The following is a 21,153-nucleotide window of genomic DNA, read 5'->3' as shown; positions in this document are numbered from 1 at the left end:
CTAATTAAGCCTATATTAAAATATTTTTATTAGACTCCTACTCTGCTAGTCCTGAATATTTTCTGCATTAAAGCTACAAACCCTGGTTTGGCCTGAGTTGAAGTCCTTAAAAGATTAGAGGAACTTCTCAGGCTGTGGAGGGCAACAGAATGGAGCTGTTCTTCCATGCTGTCCCCTTTGATAATATGGTCTAAGAAGCCTGTGCTTATGAAAAATGAAAGTTTATGTTGACATGAACACCTATACAAAAATACTGACAGTGATTTATGACCATTAATAACTGAAAACAACTCAAATATCCTTCAGCATAAACAAACTCACACAGTGCAGTACTACTTAGCAATATAAAAAGCATTGGCATAGATGAACCTCAAGACCATTACACTAAACATTAATAAATCCAGACTCAGAAATTATCAAACTATTTTCCAGAAAGGCTCTTTGCAAGCCCCTTCCGAACATTAGCAGTCTATAAGAATCTCACTTGTTCTTCATTTTTTTTCTAACAGTTGACACGGTCAATCTTTCTAATTTCTGATAGTCTGACTTGGTCAAATAGCCAAATCTTGTTTTGTTTGAAACAGGGTCTCATTATGTAGCTTTGAACTCACTGTGTAGATCAGGCTGGTCTTGAACTCACAGAGATAACCCTGCCTCTGCCTCCTAAATCTGGGATTATAGGCGTGTACCACCACGCCTAGCTATATTGTGTTTATAATATGCACTTTATTATGGCTAGTTATATTGGTCATTCACTACTTTTTAAAGATTTATTTTATTAAGTTTAGATTGTGTGTGTGCATGTGTGGGGATGTGTGTGCATGCGAACCAGGTGCCTGCAGAAGTCAGAGAAGGTTGTGAGATGCTCCGCTGAGCAGTTAAAGGCAATTGTGAGCTACTCAACAGGGGTGCTGGTATCCAAGTTCTGGTCCTCTGAAAGAACACTTTGCACTCTTAACTACCGAGCCGTCTCTACAACCCCCTGTCATTTATTTTTACTGTGGTTATTGTTCATTCAGGAATCCCTGCGAAATGTTCGTCCAAAAATTGTATTGCTTAATTTTAGATGAGACACTCTATTACTTCTGCCATATTTTACTTACTAGAAGTGAGTCAGTGGGTCTTTAGAGTGGGAGTCCCATACTTTCTCAAAGCGCAGGCGAAAAGCCAGGAAAGCAGAAGACACACACCCAGCAAAAGCCCGCCAAACCCGCGTCTGCGGTGATGTAACTTCCGCCCCTGCGCGCTTCCCCGGGCGACCCTGCTCCTGGCTCTGTCCGTTTCCGGCATTTCCAGAAAACTCCGTTCGGCTGGAAGAAGCCGCGCTCTTCCGGGAAAATGGCGACTCCCGCTCCCGCACCAGAGTCGCCGCCGGCCGCGGAGCCAGCGCCCGCTGTGGGCCCCGCCGCGGAACCCTGCCCGCCGCGCCAGCCGCAGCCCGTGCACAATGTTCTCGCTGCCCCGCGGCTTCGAGCCCCCAGCTCCCGAGGACTTGGGGCAGCGGAGTTCGGCGGAGCTGCGGGAGAGGTTGAGGCGCCAGGAGAGACTTTTGCGCAACGAGTAAGCGGTGGCTCGGAGGGGCGGGGGGGTCGCGGATGCCGGCGATCGGGATAGGGATCAAGGACTAGGCCCTCGGGGGTCGGGATCCAGGACCAGCCCCTCGCTCCCCACTGCGGCCTTTCGGGCGAAGGTGACCTTGCGTGCTCAGGCCTCCTGGCCAGGCCCGTGCTGCGCGCAGCGCGCCTTCCATGCTGCCTGGCCCTCACTAGGCAGCAGTGCCTGCTTGATTCCGTGTTCCCACAACGGCTTTGAGAGAGTCTGGGTACCAAATCCTCTTGAGCAGAACGTGTTGATTTCCCCTTCTGCATCTAGAGCCCCACATTTTCCCAAACCAAAGGAGATGGGAGAACGAGCTGTAAAGAGTGGCCAGTTAGGCCTGGAAAGTTTCCCCTGTAAACGGGTAGATGACGATAGCTTTTTTTTTTTTTTTTTTTTTTTTGAAAGGCAGCTTTGTTCAGGAAAGGAATTGAAGTAATAAGAGGCAAAAGATACCAAAAGGATAATTTTCTAGAGATTTTCAGCAAGGGGGAAAGGGAACTATGAAGGCAGCCGAGGGACTGGGAAGAATAAGTACTGGTGGAATAATTTGGAGATAAATATGTATTCATAGTTAACAGGTGGCTTAAGTTTCTGGGGAGCCACAAAGGATAATGAGAAAATTGGGAGAGAGGAATGGATTCAAGGTTAATTTTTTTTTTTTTTTTATTTCGGGTCTATTTAGTTGAGGGGAATAATGGCAGACGTTTAGTTAGTTAAAAGCCAATTGATGGAATCCTGACAAATGGGTGCCGGGCTCGAAGGGGAGAAGGCTGGAAAAGCAGAGGACGCTGAGATGCCGAGAGGCATTAATACCGTTGAAAACGTCCGAATGAATGTGTGTGGTATGCCGATGAATAGAGGACCTAAGAGGGCTCCATTTGTTACGTAACCAAAGAAAAGAACCAGAAAGGGAATTTCACTGAGCACAAGGACCCAATGATCACTTTGCAGGATGGGTTCCTATTCGAGACAGGTAGATGGGTTGTTAATATTAGCAATAAATTTACCTTTTGATCATGGGACCTCTGTGTGTGTGTGTGTGTGGTTTTTCAACACAGGGTTTCTCTGTAGCTTTGGAGGCTGTCTCTTATAAACCAGGCTGACCTCGAACTCACAAAGATCCGCCTGCCTCTGTCTCCAGAGTGCTGGGATTAAAGGCTTGTGCCACCACTGCCCTTGCTGATCGTGGGACATTTTAAATTCTTCTTGTTTGTTTGTTGTTTTTGTGTGTGTGTTTTGTGTTTTTGAGACAGTGTTTCTCTGTGTAGCTTTGGAACCTGTCTTTGAACTCACTCTGGCCCAGCCTGGCCTTGAACTCACAGAGATTTGCCTGCCTCTGCCTCCTGAGTTCTGGGATTGCTGGGATTAAAGGCTGGCTCACTCTTAGATTCTTTATGAATTACTGGGCATCCCTAAGAGCTCCTGTTTTTGTATACTGAATCTAGAACATTACCGATTTATCAGAAACAACTAAGCAGTCTTTCAAACACAAAGACACGCAAATCCATCTTCCTTTGTAAGATAGTGATGTCATCCCATTATGTGACCTCTGGGAAACCTGATGTACTCACCTTTCCCCACAGAAATGGCAAACAGTGCCTTTGACCCAAAAGAGCAGCCTCATTCAGAGATTTTTTTTTTTTTTAAATCACTGGTCTTTATTTTTATTCTACTGGTTGACTATCTGTTTTCCTAAATGCTTAAGAACAGAATTTCATATTTTTAGGGGGCTCAGAATAAATGTGTGCGTGTGCAGAGATGAATTTCAGTTGTTTCTTATGTGCCTTCAAGTAATTTTGTACTGTGTTCTTTATAGCTTGGGTTTTGACTGCATCTCATCATATGGTCAGGTGTATAACTTTCCATGGGGCAGTCGATGATTGGGCTTGAAGAATTTCAGATTTTAGCTTAGGAAGATACAACTTTTATTTCTGAAATAATTACCCATTCAAAGCACTCCCTTGATTGGGGGAGCATAAGAATAATTTTATTTGTTTGGTCCCTTCTGTCTTTTCTTCGAGGATTGCATTTTGTCTTTTAAATACTGTGTTTTCATGTTTAAAAACATGACTCTAATGCGTACATGTTGGTTTCTTTTTTTTGCATTTGACAGAAAATTCATTTGCAAATTGCCCGACAAAGGTAAAAAGATCTCGGACACCATCGCCAAACTGAAAGCTGCCATTGCAGAACATGAAGAGGTTAGAGCGAGAAGTGAACTGTTTCATCCTGTTAGTGTAGACTGTAAGCTAAGGCAAAAAGCAGCCACAAGAGTTGATACCGACGTAGACAAGGCCCAGAATTCTGACCTGATGCTTGATACTTCATCATTAGTTCCTGACTGTTCCTCTGTAGACAAATCATCCAGAACAACCTCAGAAACACAAGGACCTGCGCATCTCACTCCCAGAGGCAATGAAGAGACTTTGGAGGCTGGCTGCACAGTGAACCCGGGTACAGCTCCTGGCAGCAAAGCCAGGGTACCCTCATTTGAAGTTAACGAACATCTCCCCCAACGCCCTGTTTCAAGTCAAGCGGAAGACATTTCCAGTGGCATTGACAGTCTGTTTCTCTCTAAGTTGCAAAAGATCACAATTGCAGACCAGAGTGAGCCCTCAGAAGAAAACACCAGCACTGAGAACGTGCCAGGGCTCCATAGTGAGACTCCTAAGAGGCCTCATTACATGGAAGTGCTAGAAATGCGAGCCAAAAACCCCGTGCCCCCTCCTCATAAGTTTAAGACCAATGTGTAAGTGTCAGGAACAGGCTTGCTCTGGGAATGTTGTGTGTGCTGTGAGAGGTGTAAGCAGGAGTGAGCAAACTGAAATAGACCAGCGTGGCTCGACTGCAGGACTGTTTTTGGAAAAATGTTAGTTTTGAAGGCAAGTTATTAACAGGGTTTTAAGAAGCAGATGGGGAATAGTGTGTATCAAGATACTTAGCCAGTGTTTCATAATAAACACAGTGGGAGGGCAGATGCATCATGACTGTTTTGGTACCATTTGCTAGTATGCAGCTCCCCTCAATTGTGTTATAAGCTGAGAGAAGCAGTTGCAGGAACTAATAGGCTCCTCATCAGCAGAGCTGTGGGGCAGGGTGACGTAAAGATTTTGCTTCTTAAAGAGGCTGGGATCTAGAGGGCCACTCAAGGTTTCCAAATTTGGGAGAAACGTTAAACTAGGTGATAGTGGTTTCCAGGGAAGGGAAGCTAAAAGGATTTTTTAAAAAATTAACTAAAAATAGATTTGGTGGAAATGGGGGAGAAAAATCGTGTATTTAAGTTCTTTGCTATAATGTTTCTCATACACACACACACACACACAAAAAGAGTTCTTTAAGGAGAAAAGAATTGTGTTTGTAACATTTAGGCCAACTGTTCAGGGTAACTGCCCATCTTGACATACGTAGGTGGTGCCAGACGCAAAAGGGGAACATGGCTGGCATTTTCTTAGAAAGCTTCCAAAAACCAATATCATGTTTGTTCTTGCAGAGACTTTAAGCTTACTCCACCATCATTTTAACCTTCAGTGGTTACTTCTGTTTAGAAAACCAGGTCCTGGTACATTAATTTTTAGCTAGAAAAATAGCCTTTGATAAGGTGTCTCGAAGGAGTCTCGTCTTCTATGCCGAGTGCTCTGTCTTCCTAGGAGGTCACATTGGAAGGCCAGGGTGTCAAAGAGGAAGGTGGCCCAGTCAATGGCCTTGTGGCTAGGAATAGGGAAGGTGAGGAATGAGCAGTGAGGACCACCAGGATTGGTGAGTTGGAGAGGGAAGGGGCACCCTGTACATAGAAGAGACCAAGAGAGGCTGCAGCTGGCCACCAATACGTGGCATTGGGCTTGTGTGTGCACAGTGAGATGAGGGTGTGCTAGTAGCAGTTCTCAACCTGGGGGTCATGACATCTTTGTGAGGACTCAAATGACTCTTTGATAGGGGTCAAATCTGATATCCTGCATATCATATTTACATTATGATTCATAACAGCAAAATGACAGTTATGAAATAACAATGAAATAATTTTATGGTTGGGGTCTCCACAGGAGGGATTGTATTAAAGGGTTGCAGCATTTGGAAGGTTGAGAACCACTGCTAGTTTCTCTGACTTTTCTTTTTCTGATCTCTGTACTATCTGGATATTAGAGAATGCCTCATCTGCTCACAGCTCTGCAGAACTTGCTATGTACATGGCCAGTTAGCTATAAAACAGGACCACCTGAGTGTTCAGTGACATCTCAGGTTCATTTACAGTGCAGAATGCCAGTTTCTTCTGAGACTTACACATTCATGAAGTTAATAGTGACAGCACTGTCTCATACACGACCACCCCTATCCCCTCTACCATCTCCTGTCCACGGTGATTCTTCAATCTCACCGTCTTTGAAGGAGAAGGTTCTCATTTCTGGGGCTATAATTGTCAGTTCCTCCCTCAAGCCTCTACTTCCAGCCCCTCCCTTTTCTTCAGAACTGGGAACAGTACCATGTTTGCTTCCTTTGGGCATTAAGCTCTTTTACAGTGTTCTCTGGGTGAATGGAAGGGGAGTGTAAGGTGTGAGGAGGAGAGGCAGGAAGGAATCTGTACATGCACCTATTGTCAGCACTAAACATGGACAGACTTCATTCTTTACCCTACAGAAGCAGTAGGCTCCTGGGCTAAAGACCATCTTTGTGCCCATGCATTTATTGTGCCTGCCCTTCCTTTCTCAGATTACCCACTCAACAGAGTGACTCACCAAGTCATTGTCAGAGGGGTGAATCTCCTGCTTCCTCAGAAGAGCAGCGACGCAGGGCTAGGCAGCATCTTGATGACATCACAGCAGCACGCCTCCTTCCGCTCCACCACCTACCTGCACAGATGCTCTCCATAGAAGAGTCACTGGCCCTGCAGAAAGAACAGAAGCAGAATTACGAGGTAGTTCTGGAGTCTTGGGTTTTTTTTGTCTGTGTTGGCTACCGCTTCAGGAGTCAGAAATTACCCTGGCAGAATAGAAGGATCAGGGTTTAGAGATGTGCTACTAGTTTTCAGTCACAAAGTTGCTAGAACTATAGGAAATTTCAATAGTAATTCGCCAGTAGACCCAGGGAGAGGATTGGAGTGATGTGAATCAGCCTGCTGCTGCTGCTGCTGGGACAACATTTGCCCCTCTCCCATGAGGCATCGTCTTAGTGACCTGCCTAGGAAGACAGTTCTAGTTCCGTCTCCCACAGTACAGGAGCCAGCCCAGAAGGACAGGAGATCATGCTGGGTTGCCAGTTGCTGGTGGGGTGCTTGAGACCATTATTCGTGGTCCTTCCTACTTTGGGTCTTATTCATTTGTAGATAGCACTGTGTTTTGCATATAAGTTTTGAAAATGGATATTAAGGTGTGATGGTGTACACTGTTAGTTCTGTCACTTTAATTCCAGCAGCTGGGAGGTGAAGGCAGCCAGATCTCTTTGAATTTGAGGCTAGCCTGGTCTACACAGCAAATAAATAATGAGACCTTGTCTATAAATAAAATGTATAATACTGATATAGTTTGTGTTCAGATTAGCAGGATGGGAGAAATAAGTGTGGAGATTAGTTATGGTTAGATTATAACATTCTGAGTTTCTGGGAAAGAAAGAGTTCCCCCTCTCCTGAATTATTTAGTTGGATTTTAGTCAGGTTCCTGCATCTTCTAAAGTCAAACTATCTTTGACTCTGCTTGGCTTTTCCTAAACATTCAGCTGGCATGGACTGATATCTTTACGGCCCTTTGGCCCTTTGTGTTTCTTCTCTCACTGCATTAGAATTAGTATCAGATCCAACTGCTGTGCTGGAGGAGTGGCCTTTGAATTGTCTCTAGGGGTAGTTTAAATACCTGTCTTGAGACATTTTTAGGTTAAACCCTTCTGAAATGGGTTGGCTTGACAGAATAGTAGTAGTAGATACCAATTATGCCTACCCATGTTTGTGGGCCGAGGTAGGGGGCTGTTGACGTTCCGGAATGTGTGTGGGGGGGTCAGGTGAATCAGAGATGAGCCCTGAGGCCTACCAGCAGTTGGTGGTAATTCTTATGTATGGAAAAGTCCACTGCCAGTCTGAAACTTACCTGGATCTTCTTGAGTGTTAATTTCTGTAAAACTTATCAAGGAGCAATCAGCATGCAGCATTAATGCTTGCCTTTTTTTGTGCCTTTGAGGTATACTCTTCAAACCTAGACAACATAATTTAATATAGAAAAGAAAGTCTTATCCAATGGAGACGTTGGCACCACGTTGGTGATTTCTGATATAGGCAGCTGGTTCAGTGTGTACGCACACTTAGTATATCTGTCTCTTCCTAGCTGCTGTAGTGCTAATTTGATTTCTCAGTTTCTTGTACAGAAGTAAGCTGTTTCGATTGCAGCACGGCTTGTTAGTGGAAATCACTAGCAATTGCAGCAGGCTGACAACTCTCAGACACATCACCTCATGTCTGGCAGGACACAGCTGTCAACTTCCTGTATAAGCTCCTTTTCCCCAGGTCGTGTTGAAATATTGTAAGGGAAGCTGTACATGCGTAACTTGGGCTTTGTTCTTATTTTCAAGGAGATGCAGGCAAAGCTCGCAGCACAGAAACTAGCTGAGAGACTGAATATTAAAATGCAGAGCTACAATCCAGAAGGGGAGTCTTCAGGGAGATACCGAGAAGTGAGGGACGAAGATGATGCCCAGTCCTCGGATGAATTCTGAAGATGAGCACCGGGCGAACTCTGAACCTGACTGTTGAGCCATCATTGCCTCATAGCAAACTTCCTAACAAGTATCAAGATCAGTGTCAGACCTTGTTGAGGGACAACAGTTTTTAAAGTTACACAAAGGTAGCTACAAATAAGAACCCAGCTTGTCTTTCAGAAGATGATCTTCATGTGCTTGAACAGTTTCATATTTGACATTGTGTTTGACCGTATTGTATTACAGTTTTGCAGTATGTTGTGCATTGGTCTGATACATTAGTGTGAGTAGAGCACACTTTTCTTTAAGATAGATGCTCTTTCCTTATTACTCTTATCAAATAGCATTGCTTATATCCCTTCTGGTGAAATACTTAGTTTTCCCAGGCACCTAAAATCAGTTAGGAAGACCTGGTTCCCTTTCTGGAGAAATGAAGGGAGCAATCTACAGAATGGTACGCATGCTTGCATGGAGTTCCTGAGATGCTGGTGTGAAATACTGTGGAAGACACTCAGATTTTACAACAATGTTTATTTGCTGCTCCTGTCTTCTTTTGGGGTGACCGCTATCTTCCTGTGATGAAGATGGAGCACCTTGAGGAGGTGCTGGATGGGGAGGGTCTTCTGAGCTGGTGTGGGGAGCTGCTCTTGGCTTCCCCCAGCTCCTTGCTGTCTTTGATGATAGGTCCATGTACAGGGCACTCATGTTTGGTCAGGAAACTGGTGTTTTTCTGAGAGTTGCGGTTGAATTGTCGTATATTGCTTTTTTCCTTTTTAAACCCAAAGAGGTGTTTATAGGCTGCAGAAACCTCAGTCTCTTGTATGTACACATTTGTGTTGTTTAGAATGATCATATGATCATCTCCAGCAAAGATAACAATATGTTATCAAAAAACCTTTGTCTATTATGTGGAACCTGTAAAGGAGAAATAAAATACCAATCAGAGCAACTTCACATGCTAATGGTTTGTGGTACTTGTTTGAAGTTTACTTCTTTAAAAGCTGTGTTCGTACATGAAAATGGACTGAAAGCATTTAGGTCAGATACACATGTGAAGGTTCCATAGGGGATGCTTCTAGCTGAAATAAGTACTTTCCATATCTCTCCCACTAAGAAAAGGCCTGCAGTAAGAACTAGACAGAATCTGGTTTTAAAGCCACTAATAGATGGTTTGACGTTGTTTATAGAATGAACTAGTTGGTAAAGGAGAGCTCATGCACATGCATGAAGTTGCCAAGTCCATCCCTGTGAGCTGACATTCCATCTGCTAATATTTGAGTGTTCATTTTTTGACATCCTTTTCTACAGTCATTTTATGCATATTCTCTGTGTTTTGCTTTGCTAACATTTTCCTGTATTAAGTATTTCAAATCTCAGCCACAAAATGCTTTTTATGGCTGCTCCATAGCTCTTTAACAATTGCATATTTCACTAAGTGATAGTCAGTGAATGGTGATGGGACCGACACCTCAGAAGGTCCTCAAATCTGCTTATTCCCAGACCTTTTCTAGAAATGAACTTGTTTTCCCATGATGCTGGTGTTGAACCTAGGGCCCAGCACAGGCTGAACCTATGTTCTACCACTGATGTGTATCACCAGCCTCAGCTGACTTCAGTTTTTAAAATATTTATTTATTAAATGTATTTATTATGTATAATGTTCTGTCGGCATGTGTGCCTGCATGTCAGAAGAGGGCACCGTATCTTAATATAGATGGTTGTGAGCCACCATGTGGGTGCTGGGAATTGAACTCAGGATCTCTGGAAGAGCAGCCAGTGCTCTTAACCTCTGAGCTCCCAACTTTATTTTTGAGACAAGATCTCCCCAAGTTACCCCAGTTGAGCTTTTCCACCTCTGGGAAGTTGGGGTGACAGGTCTGTACCCTCAGCCGTGGCTTAGAAGTGAAGCTTCATAAGTGAGAATGCAGGTCAGTTTTTGAGGCTCTTCGTGTGTGTTACTGCAGAGATTATTTATAGTCTTACTAGAAATAAGCATAATTTAAAGCTAATACTTAAAAAGAGATTTGTAAATTGAATAATTGCTGAAAAGGGCTACATTTAAAATGCATGTTTCTGAATGAAGTGTTTTTTTTTTTTAATGTTACTGGCTTACTAGGCAAGTGACTGCTCCTCTTTAAAGAACTTGTCTGAGAATGGCTTTATCCATATGTTTGCAATCTTTTAGAGAGTTTGCCCCTTTTCCTTGGCTTCTCACTTTTCACCCTTTGTCATGCAATTATTTTTTAGTGAACCATTTGCCTTTTAATATAGTTTATGATGTTTATCTTGGCTTTATCCAGGAGTCTGCCTTTGCTTGTATGCTTCAAAGAAATTCTTGTTTTTATGTCATCTCCGTGTTCCCATTATGGTGTCCTCATTCCTCTCCCATCCCCCTCCCATCTCCTGTGTGTTGTGTGTTATGCCCATGTCATTGTGTGTCGTTGTCCTCCCCCTCCCCCCACTATGTACCTCTTACTGTCCTGAAACTCACTACATGACCAGGCTGGCCTCGAACTCAAGAGATGGTTGTGGGTGTTGGGAATAGAACTGGCATCCTTTGCAAGAGCAGTATGGGGTCTTAACTGCTGAGCCATCTCTCCAGTCCCTTTATTCATTTTTTATAGTTAACCTTTCTCTGGGAAGGAATTTTTGTTTCCATATATCAACTCTGTGTAGCCTTGGAGTGAAAGCAATGTTGGCTCCATATCAGATTTCATTTACCCGTGGGCACCGGGTGAGGGAAGAGCTGCATGTCGATGCTTGTAGAATATTTAACCATTGGTTCAGTATCAGAAACCACTGTGCTTTGTAAGGCTGCTTTCAGGGGATAGTACGGTCCTATAAAAGTGCTTTTTATTTCTTGAGCTTATTTCTTGGCTTTTAATATTTTCAAACTGTTCCTTATGCCTTTAATTGGTATTAATACTCAGTAGAACAAGTCCTTCTCTTTAAGTTCTGTGATACAACCTACAGAAAATTGTATAAAATATGATCAGTTTAATAGATAAAGCAACAACTGTGACCAAAGCAGATACAGAGAAGCTGCTCCCAGCCCTCCCCACCTTTCTGCATGTCTGCACGCTGTCCTGATAATGGTAATGTCACCTAAATCCTCTTTTGTTAGTTACCATCCATGCATGTCCACTATGGACTGCTACAAAGATTCAGTCATTCTTTGTTGTGCCCTGTGCCTTTCATTCAACATAGTTTGGATAATTCATCTTAGATGGTGTGGTTAATAATTCTCATTGTGATTAATATATTGTGCTATTTCATTAGTATGTGGTCAACATCATTTGAGTTTGGGGTGTGGAAAGCAATGACAGTCTCTTTGCACACCTGGACACTTTTGGTTTTGTTTTGAGACAGAGTCTCACTCTAGCCTGGCTGGCCTGGAACTCACTGTATAGACTAGAGTTGAACTCCTAGAGATATGCCTGCCTTTGCCTTCCCATGGCTTGCATTAGAAGTATGTGCCACCATGCCTGACTTCTTACACATTTTATAGAATGTAATCCAGGAGTAGAGTTGTTAGGTTATGATGTCTGCCTGTCTTTAACGTGTGTGTGTGTGTGTGGGGGGCTTTTCAAGACAAGCTTTCTCTGTAGTTTTGGAACCTGTCCTGGAACTAGGTCTTGTAGATCAGACTGACCTCTAACAGAGATCAGCCTGCCTCTGCCTCCCGAGTGCTGGGATAAAAGGGGTGTACCACCTCCTCCTGGCTTGCCTCTAACATTTTATACTCTCATTACTTCTTGATGGTATGAGAATTCCCTTTCATTTAGCATTGCCAGATTGTAGGTTATTTAAGTATTCTTTGTGGCTGTGTTTGTTACTTTTCTACTGTGGCGATAGAAAACTGACAAAAAGCACCTTTGGGGGAAAGGGTTTTTACTTGGTTTAGTTCCGGGGACAGGGGGCCCTGGCAGCAGGAATGTGAGGCCGCTCAGTCACATGTCATGTGCAAGAAGTAGAGTACCCCTGTGACATGCTTCCTCCAGCAAGGCTCCATCTCCTACAGGTCCTACCTTCCCAAACAGTGCTCTGGCCTGGGATCAAGTGTTCAAACACATGGACCGTGGGGGGCATTTCATATCGATACACTGGTTTTATTATATTGCATTCCCCTAATTAGGAATGACATTGAGGTGTCATCACACATTTTGCTCTTTTCCAAAGAGCCATTTGAATACTGTCCATTTGCATGCTGTCCACTTGGTTTATTGTGCTCTATTTGCTCTCTGCTTCCTTACTGGTACATACACAGATGCATGGATTTAATTTTTGGTACTCAATCAAAGAACTTTTTTAGTTATGCTATCATACATATCCTCTGCATTTTTTGGTATTTCATCCTTTTTATGGTGTATTGATAAAAAGTAATCTAATGGCAAATCTTCCTAAATTTTTTGTTTAGTGGAGGTTTTTAATATTTTATTTTTAGTGTGCATGGTTTCTTAAAAGGATTCTTTTCCTGTCCTGAACTTACCAATTTAAAGTTTTTTTTTTAAACTATTTTTTTATCTTGTGCATGCTTTGTCCACAGAAGTCAGAAGAGGGCATTGGTTCCTCTAGCTATGTGTCTGTTTCTGTGATAAAACACCATGACCAGGGTAGCCTAAAGAAGAATTGATTTGGGGTTATGATTTTAGATAAGAATCCATCGTGGTGGGAACATGGCAGCAAGTGGCAGGCACAGTGACTAGAGTCCTTAACTGCAGGCATGAAATGGGAGTGGACATGGGATGCAATTATGAACACTCAAGCCTGTCCTAGTGACTTATTTCGTCCAGCAATACCATACTTAAACCTCCCCAAATACTGCCACCAACTGGGGAACAAGCATTCAAATACCTGAGTTTATGGGGTACCTATTTACTCAAACTAGTCCATTCCACATGTTGGGCCACATGGTACCAACAACCGTCTTTAACTCTAGTTCCAGAGGAGTTAAGTGTGTGCGTGTGCATGCGCTTGTGAGTATGTGTGTGTGTGATGTCCCTCCTTTATGACCCTGCCTTATTCCTTTGAAATACGGTCTCTCCCTGGATCTGATCCAGAGTTCATATTTTTCTGCGAGGCTGGCATTCAGTAGGCCCTTCCTGTGTCTGGGCTCTTCAGTGCTGGAATTACAAGCATGCACGAGCTACAAGCCAGTGCTCTATGGTACTGGAATCTGAAGTCTGATTCTTTTTTTGTTTTGTTTTGTTTTGTTTTGTTTTTTTGAGACAGGGTTTCTCTGTAGCTTTGGTGCCTGTCCTGGAACTAGCTCTTGTAGACCAGGCTGGCCTCGAACTCCCAGAGATCTGCCTGCCTCTGCCTCCCGAGTGCTGGGATTAACGAAGTCTCATTCTTATACTTGTGCATTGTGCACTCTAACCATGGGGCCATCCCTCCAACAAAATCTCTCTGGTTAGAGCATGCTTTATACTTTTGCCTTTTGCATTAGGTCTTTATGTCACCTGGAATATAATAATTATTGTGTGAGGGGGAAGGTGGGACTTAGCCGCTTTTCCTAGCATTGTGGAATGCAAATACAGCCTTCACCTACTGCCCTCCACACTTGTATGTCTGCTACTTTGTACATTTTCTCTTCAGTCTCATTAACCTATTTGTGTTAACAATATATTGCCTTACTTGCTGGAGCAAGGCCTCCTTTTCATGTTGATTAGCTTTTAAAAAAGCTTTATGTATATGAATATTTTGCCTGGATATGTTTATATGTCCCATGTATGTGCCTGGTGCTTGAGGAGGTCAAAGAGGGCATCAGACCCCTTAGGACTGGGGTAAGGATTATGGTAAGCTGCCATATGGGCTGGGAATTGAACCGGGACCATCTGTAAGAGCAGCCAGTGCTCTTAACCTCTCCAGTCCCTCTTTGTTAGTTTTAAATGGATCTTTCCATTTTCATAAAAATGTAGAATTTTAGGAATCAATTTGCCATGTTCCACAAGCAATAACTTGGGAATACAAGCTTATTTAAAGCTCACTTAAAACATTTATACCCTTAACGTTCTGCTGTGAAACTTAGGAGGTGGGTTGGCAGCACGTTTTCTCCTCAAGTCTGCTGGCGTTTTCATGAGGGTGCCTCCTATTTTCCATAATCTAGATAGAAATTGCAGAAGGCTGCATTTGTGTTAATATCTAGTGTTAAGTGGTTTTGGTTAAGAAGAGGTAACAGCGAGACTATTTTAAAAGTCAGAGAGAGACTGACTGAAGACTGGGCCGAGTCTGCAGCCGTCTACATTTAAGTGATTACATCTAGAAAAGGAGGTAAGTACTAACGCTTGGGCTTAATCTGAGCCATGGGAGGCACAAGACTAATCTCTTCACGGAACAGTTGTCTGTGTACTACTTCCATTTTCACATTTCACAGCCCTGTCTGTCATTCACACCGCGTTCCCAGGGCAGCCAGGGTGATGGCGGCAAGCAGAGGTGGAAGCACATGACAGCTGCTAGGATAGCTCTCCTTCCTGAAAGGGTGGCGAGGTGATTTGCTCAGGGCCACTCAGACGCCACCAGGAAAGGAACCAGCACTCACTGGGCTGCGTGGTGTTGGAGGTGAATACCACATGTCAAGGCTGCAGTGGGCTTTTGAAAGTGAATCTTCACTTGGTAAGGTCTTCAGATAACCTGACATTACAAACTTTTCATTCTGAGGATTTTTCTATTTAGAACAGTTTCTTGTGTGACACACACACACACATATGCACACACATGTGTCAGAGGTTTATGTTGAATGTCTTTCTTAATTACTCTCCACATTGGTTTTTTTTTTTAAACATTTTTTTTTAATATTTATTTATTATGTGTACCATATTCTGTCTGTGTGTATGTCAGCAGCCAGAAGAGGGCACCGGGCACCAGACCTCATTACAGATGGTTGTGAGCCACCATGTGGTTGCTGGGAATTGAACTCAGGACCTTTGGAAGAGCAGGCAATGCTCTTAATCACTGAGCCATCTCTCCAGCCCCTCCACATTGGTCTTTTGAGGCAGTGTTAGAGCGTCCCCTTTAGGCTAGATTAACATTGAGGAATGGTGCGGGCATCATAGACTGCTCGGACAACCAGGTGGACCTGACAGTTGTACACTCAGTGGGTTCAATGGCACAGTTTGTAATATTACAGGAGATGGGGTTGTTAGAAAATAGAAAAAGATTTGTCTTTATATGGGAAGAGTAGAGCGTCTGTGCTCAATAAAAGGATTATATTTCTAGCTTTTTATGGGGAGCATGAAAAATCATTTTTTAAAGCACGGCATGTCTCATTATTGACCAGCTGCCTGACAGCAGGGAGAAACTTAAAGCTATTATTTTAATTTCTGGCTAAAGTGTGGAAGCTTTGATACTGGGCTGATGACATAAAGCTCACGCTGGATAATACTGAACTGGAGCCAGACCACAAATCAGACCCGATTCTGAAAGCACAGCACAAAAGCCTGCACAATTAACCATGATCTATTACTTCCCAGATGACTTTAGAAAACTGGAATTTAAAAAAAAAAAAATGGCAAATGAGAGTGAGCCACTGGAAATAGCACTGGGTTATTAGGTTCAGGATTTAAATACCACGATTTCCTTTTATTCCAGTGGGAAGCTGTGGGCTCTCCCAACTATAAAGTCTGTAAGATGAGGTCAGCAGATATGGGGTATGTTTGGGGAGAACACAGCTTCAAATGTGGACTTCATGGACCTCTTTGAAAGCAGAAAGGTAAGCCTTACTGTATCTATGGTAACAATAATGACTAAAACATGTTAGATGGTACCTTTTTGCCACATGAAACAAAATCTTAAATGGCCACTGGGGCTTGTAAGATGGCTCTGGGAGGGGTGGGGGACAGGCAGATCACCACCAACAGTTGCCTTTACCTCCCACCAACTGAAACCTGCAACTCTAGAACACAAATGGCAAAAGGAGAGAACCCACTCCCACAACTTGACCTCTGACCTCCACATGGGGGTGCATACACAAAGACATATGTAGACATAATAAATGCAAAAATTTAAAATAGAAGCCGCCAATTTAAAGAGACAGTAAACTTTAAATTTAGTGTTAAAGTCAATTGAGAAGTGGGAAGGTCTCAGGAGGCTTCACCCCTCCCTGAGCATATATAGGCAGTTAATAGTTGCTGGGGGAGGGAAAGATACTTTCTTTAGTAATGTAGCCATGAGCAAGGCTCATATTCCTGTAAGCAACCTTAGTGAAACTTGATGGGTCATAAAACATGCACATGAAATAGAAGAGGTTGCAGTGTTTTGAATGACAAATGCCCCTATAGGCTCATCTATTTGAACTCTTGGTCCCTGGCTGGAGGTGCTGGTGGGGAGATTTAGGTGGTGGAACCTCAGAGGACACATGTCACCAAGGGAGGTAGCTTGGGGGAGTTTATAGGCTTTCCCCCACGTGCAGTGTGCTGCTTCCTGTTTGTGGTTGAGAAGTGATCTCTCAGCTTCCTGCTCCTACTGCCATGCCTGCCACTGCTCCCATGCCTCCCCCACCCTGGTGGACCCTCCCAGGAACTAGAAAGTCCAAATAAGCACTTTGTTCTGTAAGTTCTCTTGGTCATGGTGTCTTACCACAGCAACGAAAAGTAACTAATGCAGGGGTCTGTTTGGGAGGAGGCCAGTGATAGGTGGGAGTGGGAAGTGAACAGGAGGGTAATGAGGGTGAATACGGTCACACTACATCACAGACATACATACATGAGAATGTCATGATGAAGTCCATTATGTATGATAGTTTGTGTTGACAAAAACAATTGAGAACAATGGAGAGTTCCTTTAACAGCTAATTGGATGAGCATTGACATAAAGAGAGCCCCTGCTTCATAAGGAAAAAAGAATCACAGGCAAAAGAGAGGCATACAGTATTTTGAGCACTTAGGTGCATTCCTTAGGGTACATGGAGATCTTGACTCCATATATGTGCATTTGATCTGAAAACATAGCTAGGAAATAAATGCCTTCCTTTTCAGTGCTGTATGTGTGCTCCACACTGCAAATGGGGAAACTGAGGCACAAAGCAGAAGGAAGCCTTATGGCTGTGCAGCTGTATCTGAGAGTTCCAACTCTGCCCAATGCCCTTGCTTACTGAGTCATAATTTCTTAACACATTTTTCTACAATTACAGAAAAGTCACAATGCCAGAGCCTCTTTTCTAATTAAAAATTTTATATTCATTACATAGCTCTCACTATTATTGCAGATAAGCCCAGTTACTAACAAAACAAGTATTTCGTCTGGGGGCTGTGCTGCCCGTAGTATTTGTAAATACAGTCCCATTCTTCGCATTGCCTGACTGGCTGTTTTGAATGAGCCCAGCTTCACCACACCTCCTGGAGGTTAGCAGCTTGAATTGCATCACCTAACAGAATGTCTTACCCATTCTACTGTGATGTCTCAGTCTTCCATCACCTTCTGGAAGGTTCTTGAACCCTGACCATTGCCAGCTGATTAGCTTCATACAGACCTTACTGTCTCGTGGAACATACTAGTTTTATCAGGTGACTTCCTGAGGGAATTTGGCCTTACATGGGAATAAAAGCTGGAACGTTTTATGGGACTAGATAGGTGGTAGGGGAAAAGGGAGGAATGGAAAACAGACAGTGGGGAAGGGTGATTGTCCTGGTTAGCTTTAACCATCAGCACGACACAGCCTGGAGTCACCTGAGAGGAGGAGCCTCAAGTGAGGCATTGGCTACATCAGATTGGCCTGGGACATTGGCACTTTGATTGCCAATAGCTATAAAAGGGCCTAGTCTACTGTGGGCAGCACCATTCCTAGGTAGGTGGTCCTAGGCTGAATGAGAAAGCTAGCTGAGCAGGAGCCAGCGAGCCGTGTTCCTCCATGGCTTCTGCTTCAGTTCCTCTTTAAGTTCTTACCCAGTTTCCCTCAGTCCTGGGCTGTAACCCAGGACTGTAAAATCAGCCTTCCACACAAGTTGCTCTTGGTTGCACCAGAAAGAAACATTCTGATGGTTTGTGCTAGACCTGAAACTTGAGGTTTGGCTACACTGGCTAGGCAGCAAGGTCAGAGATTCTCCTGCTCTGCCTCCCCAGAGCTGGGATGTAGGCACAAACCATGCCTAACTTTTTACGTGGACTTTGGGTCCTCGTTTTTTATGTGACAGACACATCATTGACTGAGTCATCTCTCCAACTCAGCTCCAAAAGTCTTTTTTTTTTTTTTTAAATATCTGAAATGCATGCTATGATCACACACCGAGAGTTGTGTGGAAGATGTTTGTTAGGGAGAAGACCTGGTAGAAGGAAAAGGGGAGAAGTGGCCTAGAAGGGTGGTCACAGGGCTCTGATGAGGTCTCTGCCAAGGCCTCAGGTGATCTCAGAGATGGGACAGTACTCCAGGAACCTGTTGGGAGTGGAACAGACTGAATAATGGCCCTAGTGCCGACCCTCAGTACCTATGAATCAAGACACTGGATATCTGTAAGCAGAATCAAATGAAATATAATCATTCTGTTTAGTCTTAAACAATGGCTGTGGTCCTCCTAGGAAAAAGGAGAGGGAAGTTGGGGGCAGGGGTGTCTCAGTGAGTAAAATACTTCCTGTGAAAATGTGAGGACCTGAGTTTGAATTCCCAGCACCCACATAAGAAGCAGAGTGTGGCTGTGTTCACCTGGAATTCAAGAACCGGGAAGGCAAAGTCAGGAGGATCCTGGAGCTCACTGGCCAGCCTGTCTAGCTCCAAAGTGAGAACCCTATCTCTAGTGGAGCGTGAGTGAGGAAGATGCTGAATTTGACCTCTGACCTCCACATGCACACTTGCACACCCATCACACACACAGGTGGGTAGGGGAGGTAGGAGAGGGAGACTGGACACTCCTCAGACTGGTACACACTTACACCCATGAACTAGTACATATGAGATACACACACACACACACACACACACACACGGGTGGGTGGAGGAGGTGGGGGAGGGAGACTGGTCACTCCTCGGGCTGGCATGTAGGTCAAAAGAAGTCAGAAGCAGAGAGCAGAAGGAAACATCTACCAGACCAGCTGGAAGTGTCAGGGGTGACCTGCTGCCCCCAAGAGTTTTGAAGAGGCAAGGACTAATTCATTTAGAGCCTCGGGAAGGAGCCACCCTGCCAACAACTGAACTTAGGCCTTGGTACCCATAACTTTGAGGAAATACCTTTCTGCTGTTTTAAGCCACCCAGTTTGTGGTAATTTGTTATGGCAGCTCCGGGAAACTAATCCAGGAAGCCAGGCCCTTTAACCATGTCTGACCAATCACTGGGTGTAGAAAGCAGGGTCCTGGCAGCAAGCATGACCTTGAGTGAGCTAGCCTTCTTCAACTGCGGCAGTCTCCCAGGAGGGCTGGCGGCTGGGGGAATGCGCTCTTTATTCTGGAGAGGTCTGGGCAGAGTGGAAGAGCCGCTCCTCTGTCCCCCAGTTCTCCCCATCTACACGATGGGAATAAGACCTGCATAGCACAGGGGATTGATTAGTCGGTCATACAGATAGCATTAATGGAGCACTTACTGTATGTGTGCCAGACATGGCAAATGCCCAGCATAGGTTCGACCTCCAATACACAGTAGCTACTATCTGAGGAGAAACTTCCCAGGTCACTCACCCGCCAGAGCTGTGACAGACCCCTCATCTCCCAAGACTTGGGCAGTTGTTTCCATAGCAAACCCTTCCCTATGTGTGCTTATGTAGGGCTGTAGTTCACGGAAGTATTTGTACGCAGCTGAAATTTGTGCTTCACCAAAGAAATGTTATTTTGCCTCGTTATCTAGGGGAGGTTTGGAGTGGTGTTCAGCTCATTTGAGCTCTCTCCGGCAGACTCTGTGTGACCAAAGGCATTGATTTGTGAGACAGGCTGGGGCAGGAGGGCAGCTGGGGCCGGGCACAGCTCCCGGCTGCCTGCAGCTCCTTGGCCGTTGGTGCCCCACATCCCCCGCCTCTGCTGACATGGCATTCCTGAGACGTGGGGAGAGGCCAGATCCTATCGTTTTAAAGAGGACAAAGTGAAGGACAGATTAGCCAAGTTGCCCCCTTAATTATGTGGTGAGCTAGAGATGGAGCCCAGAATTGGATCCAGATTTCTGAGGTCCCAGATGGGATTTCTCATCAGTAGGCCCTGCCACATTCCTTCACTGGGATCCTGCCCGACCCTGGGTCCCAGGATGTGCACCTGGGCTGAGTTTGTGGGTGGCTGCTCTGTGTGTCCCTGGGTTACTGCTTCCTTTGTGTTCCACTGACTCAAAAAAAAAAAAAAAAAAAAAAAAAAGAAGAAACTAAATTTCCCACCCTTAGAAAGCAGTCACTTTATTGAGATTAACAAAGATAGATGCAGCTTGCTTAAATGTTCTTAAACACTTCTTTTGTCAAGCAGTTTTTGCATGGCACATTCAGAACTAAGGAGTCTCCTTTAGGCCACGCCTACACATTTCTTTTCAGAAGAATCTGCATACAGAAGCATTAGCCAAATTGTTAATGTTAAAAGGAATTTCTGCCCTGAGCAAAATTCTTAGATAAAATTTACAGTACCTCAGTCTGGGGAACAGGAAGGGCCACGGCCATCCAGAAATTTTCATAGGCATCTCTTTTACTAGAGGATACTTTGGGAACCATGCTGTGAGTTTTCACCACTAGAGGGCTAGACCCAAATTACACACTTGATGTCCCAAACACAGTCAATAATTTCCAGGTTTTTAGGCAAAACTATCTTCCAAACCGGGTACCTTACCTTGAGACTGTTGCCGCTGCCGACCTTAGTCATGCCCCAGTTCTGTGCTTTTGATTCTGTTCCATATTTTAAAAGAATGGCCAACACAAAAAACTAGTTTGTAAACTTCTTTTATAATAAAGATTCATTTTTGTTTTATTTTATGCACATACATGCCT

At 44.1% G+C, this 21,153-nt stretch overlaps 1 protein-coding gene across 1 annotated transcript; it reads left to right on the top strand.

Moving 5' to 3' along the window:
* The first annotated feature begins 1,279 nt into the window (after nt 1-1,279).
* Nucleotides 1,280-9,228, top strand: Polr2m (RNA polymerase II subunit M). Its single transcript, XM_057766999.1, has 4 exons — nt 1,280-1,560; nt 3,713-4,348; nt 6,304-6,508; nt 8,149-9,228. Exons 1-4 carry the CDS (start codon nt 1,448-1,450, stop codon nt 8,290-8,292), a joined length of 1,098 nt encoding a protein of 365 aa, XP_057622982.1. The 5' UTR covers nt 1,280-1,447; the 3' UTR covers nt 8,293-9,228.
* Nucleotides 9,229-21,153: the final 11,925 nt, after the last annotated feature.

This window comes from Chionomys nivalis, chromosome 4 (genome assembly GCF_950005125.1).
Source record: "Chionomys nivalis chromosome 4, mChiNiv1.1, whole genome shotgun sequence".
Classification (NCBI taxonomy): domain Eukaryota; kingdom Metazoa; phylum Chordata; class Mammalia; order Rodentia; family Cricetidae; genus Chionomys; species Chionomys nivalis.
The sequence above is the reverse complement of the archived record's forward strand: the minus strand, read 5'-3'. Positions and strand labels throughout refer to the sequence as shown.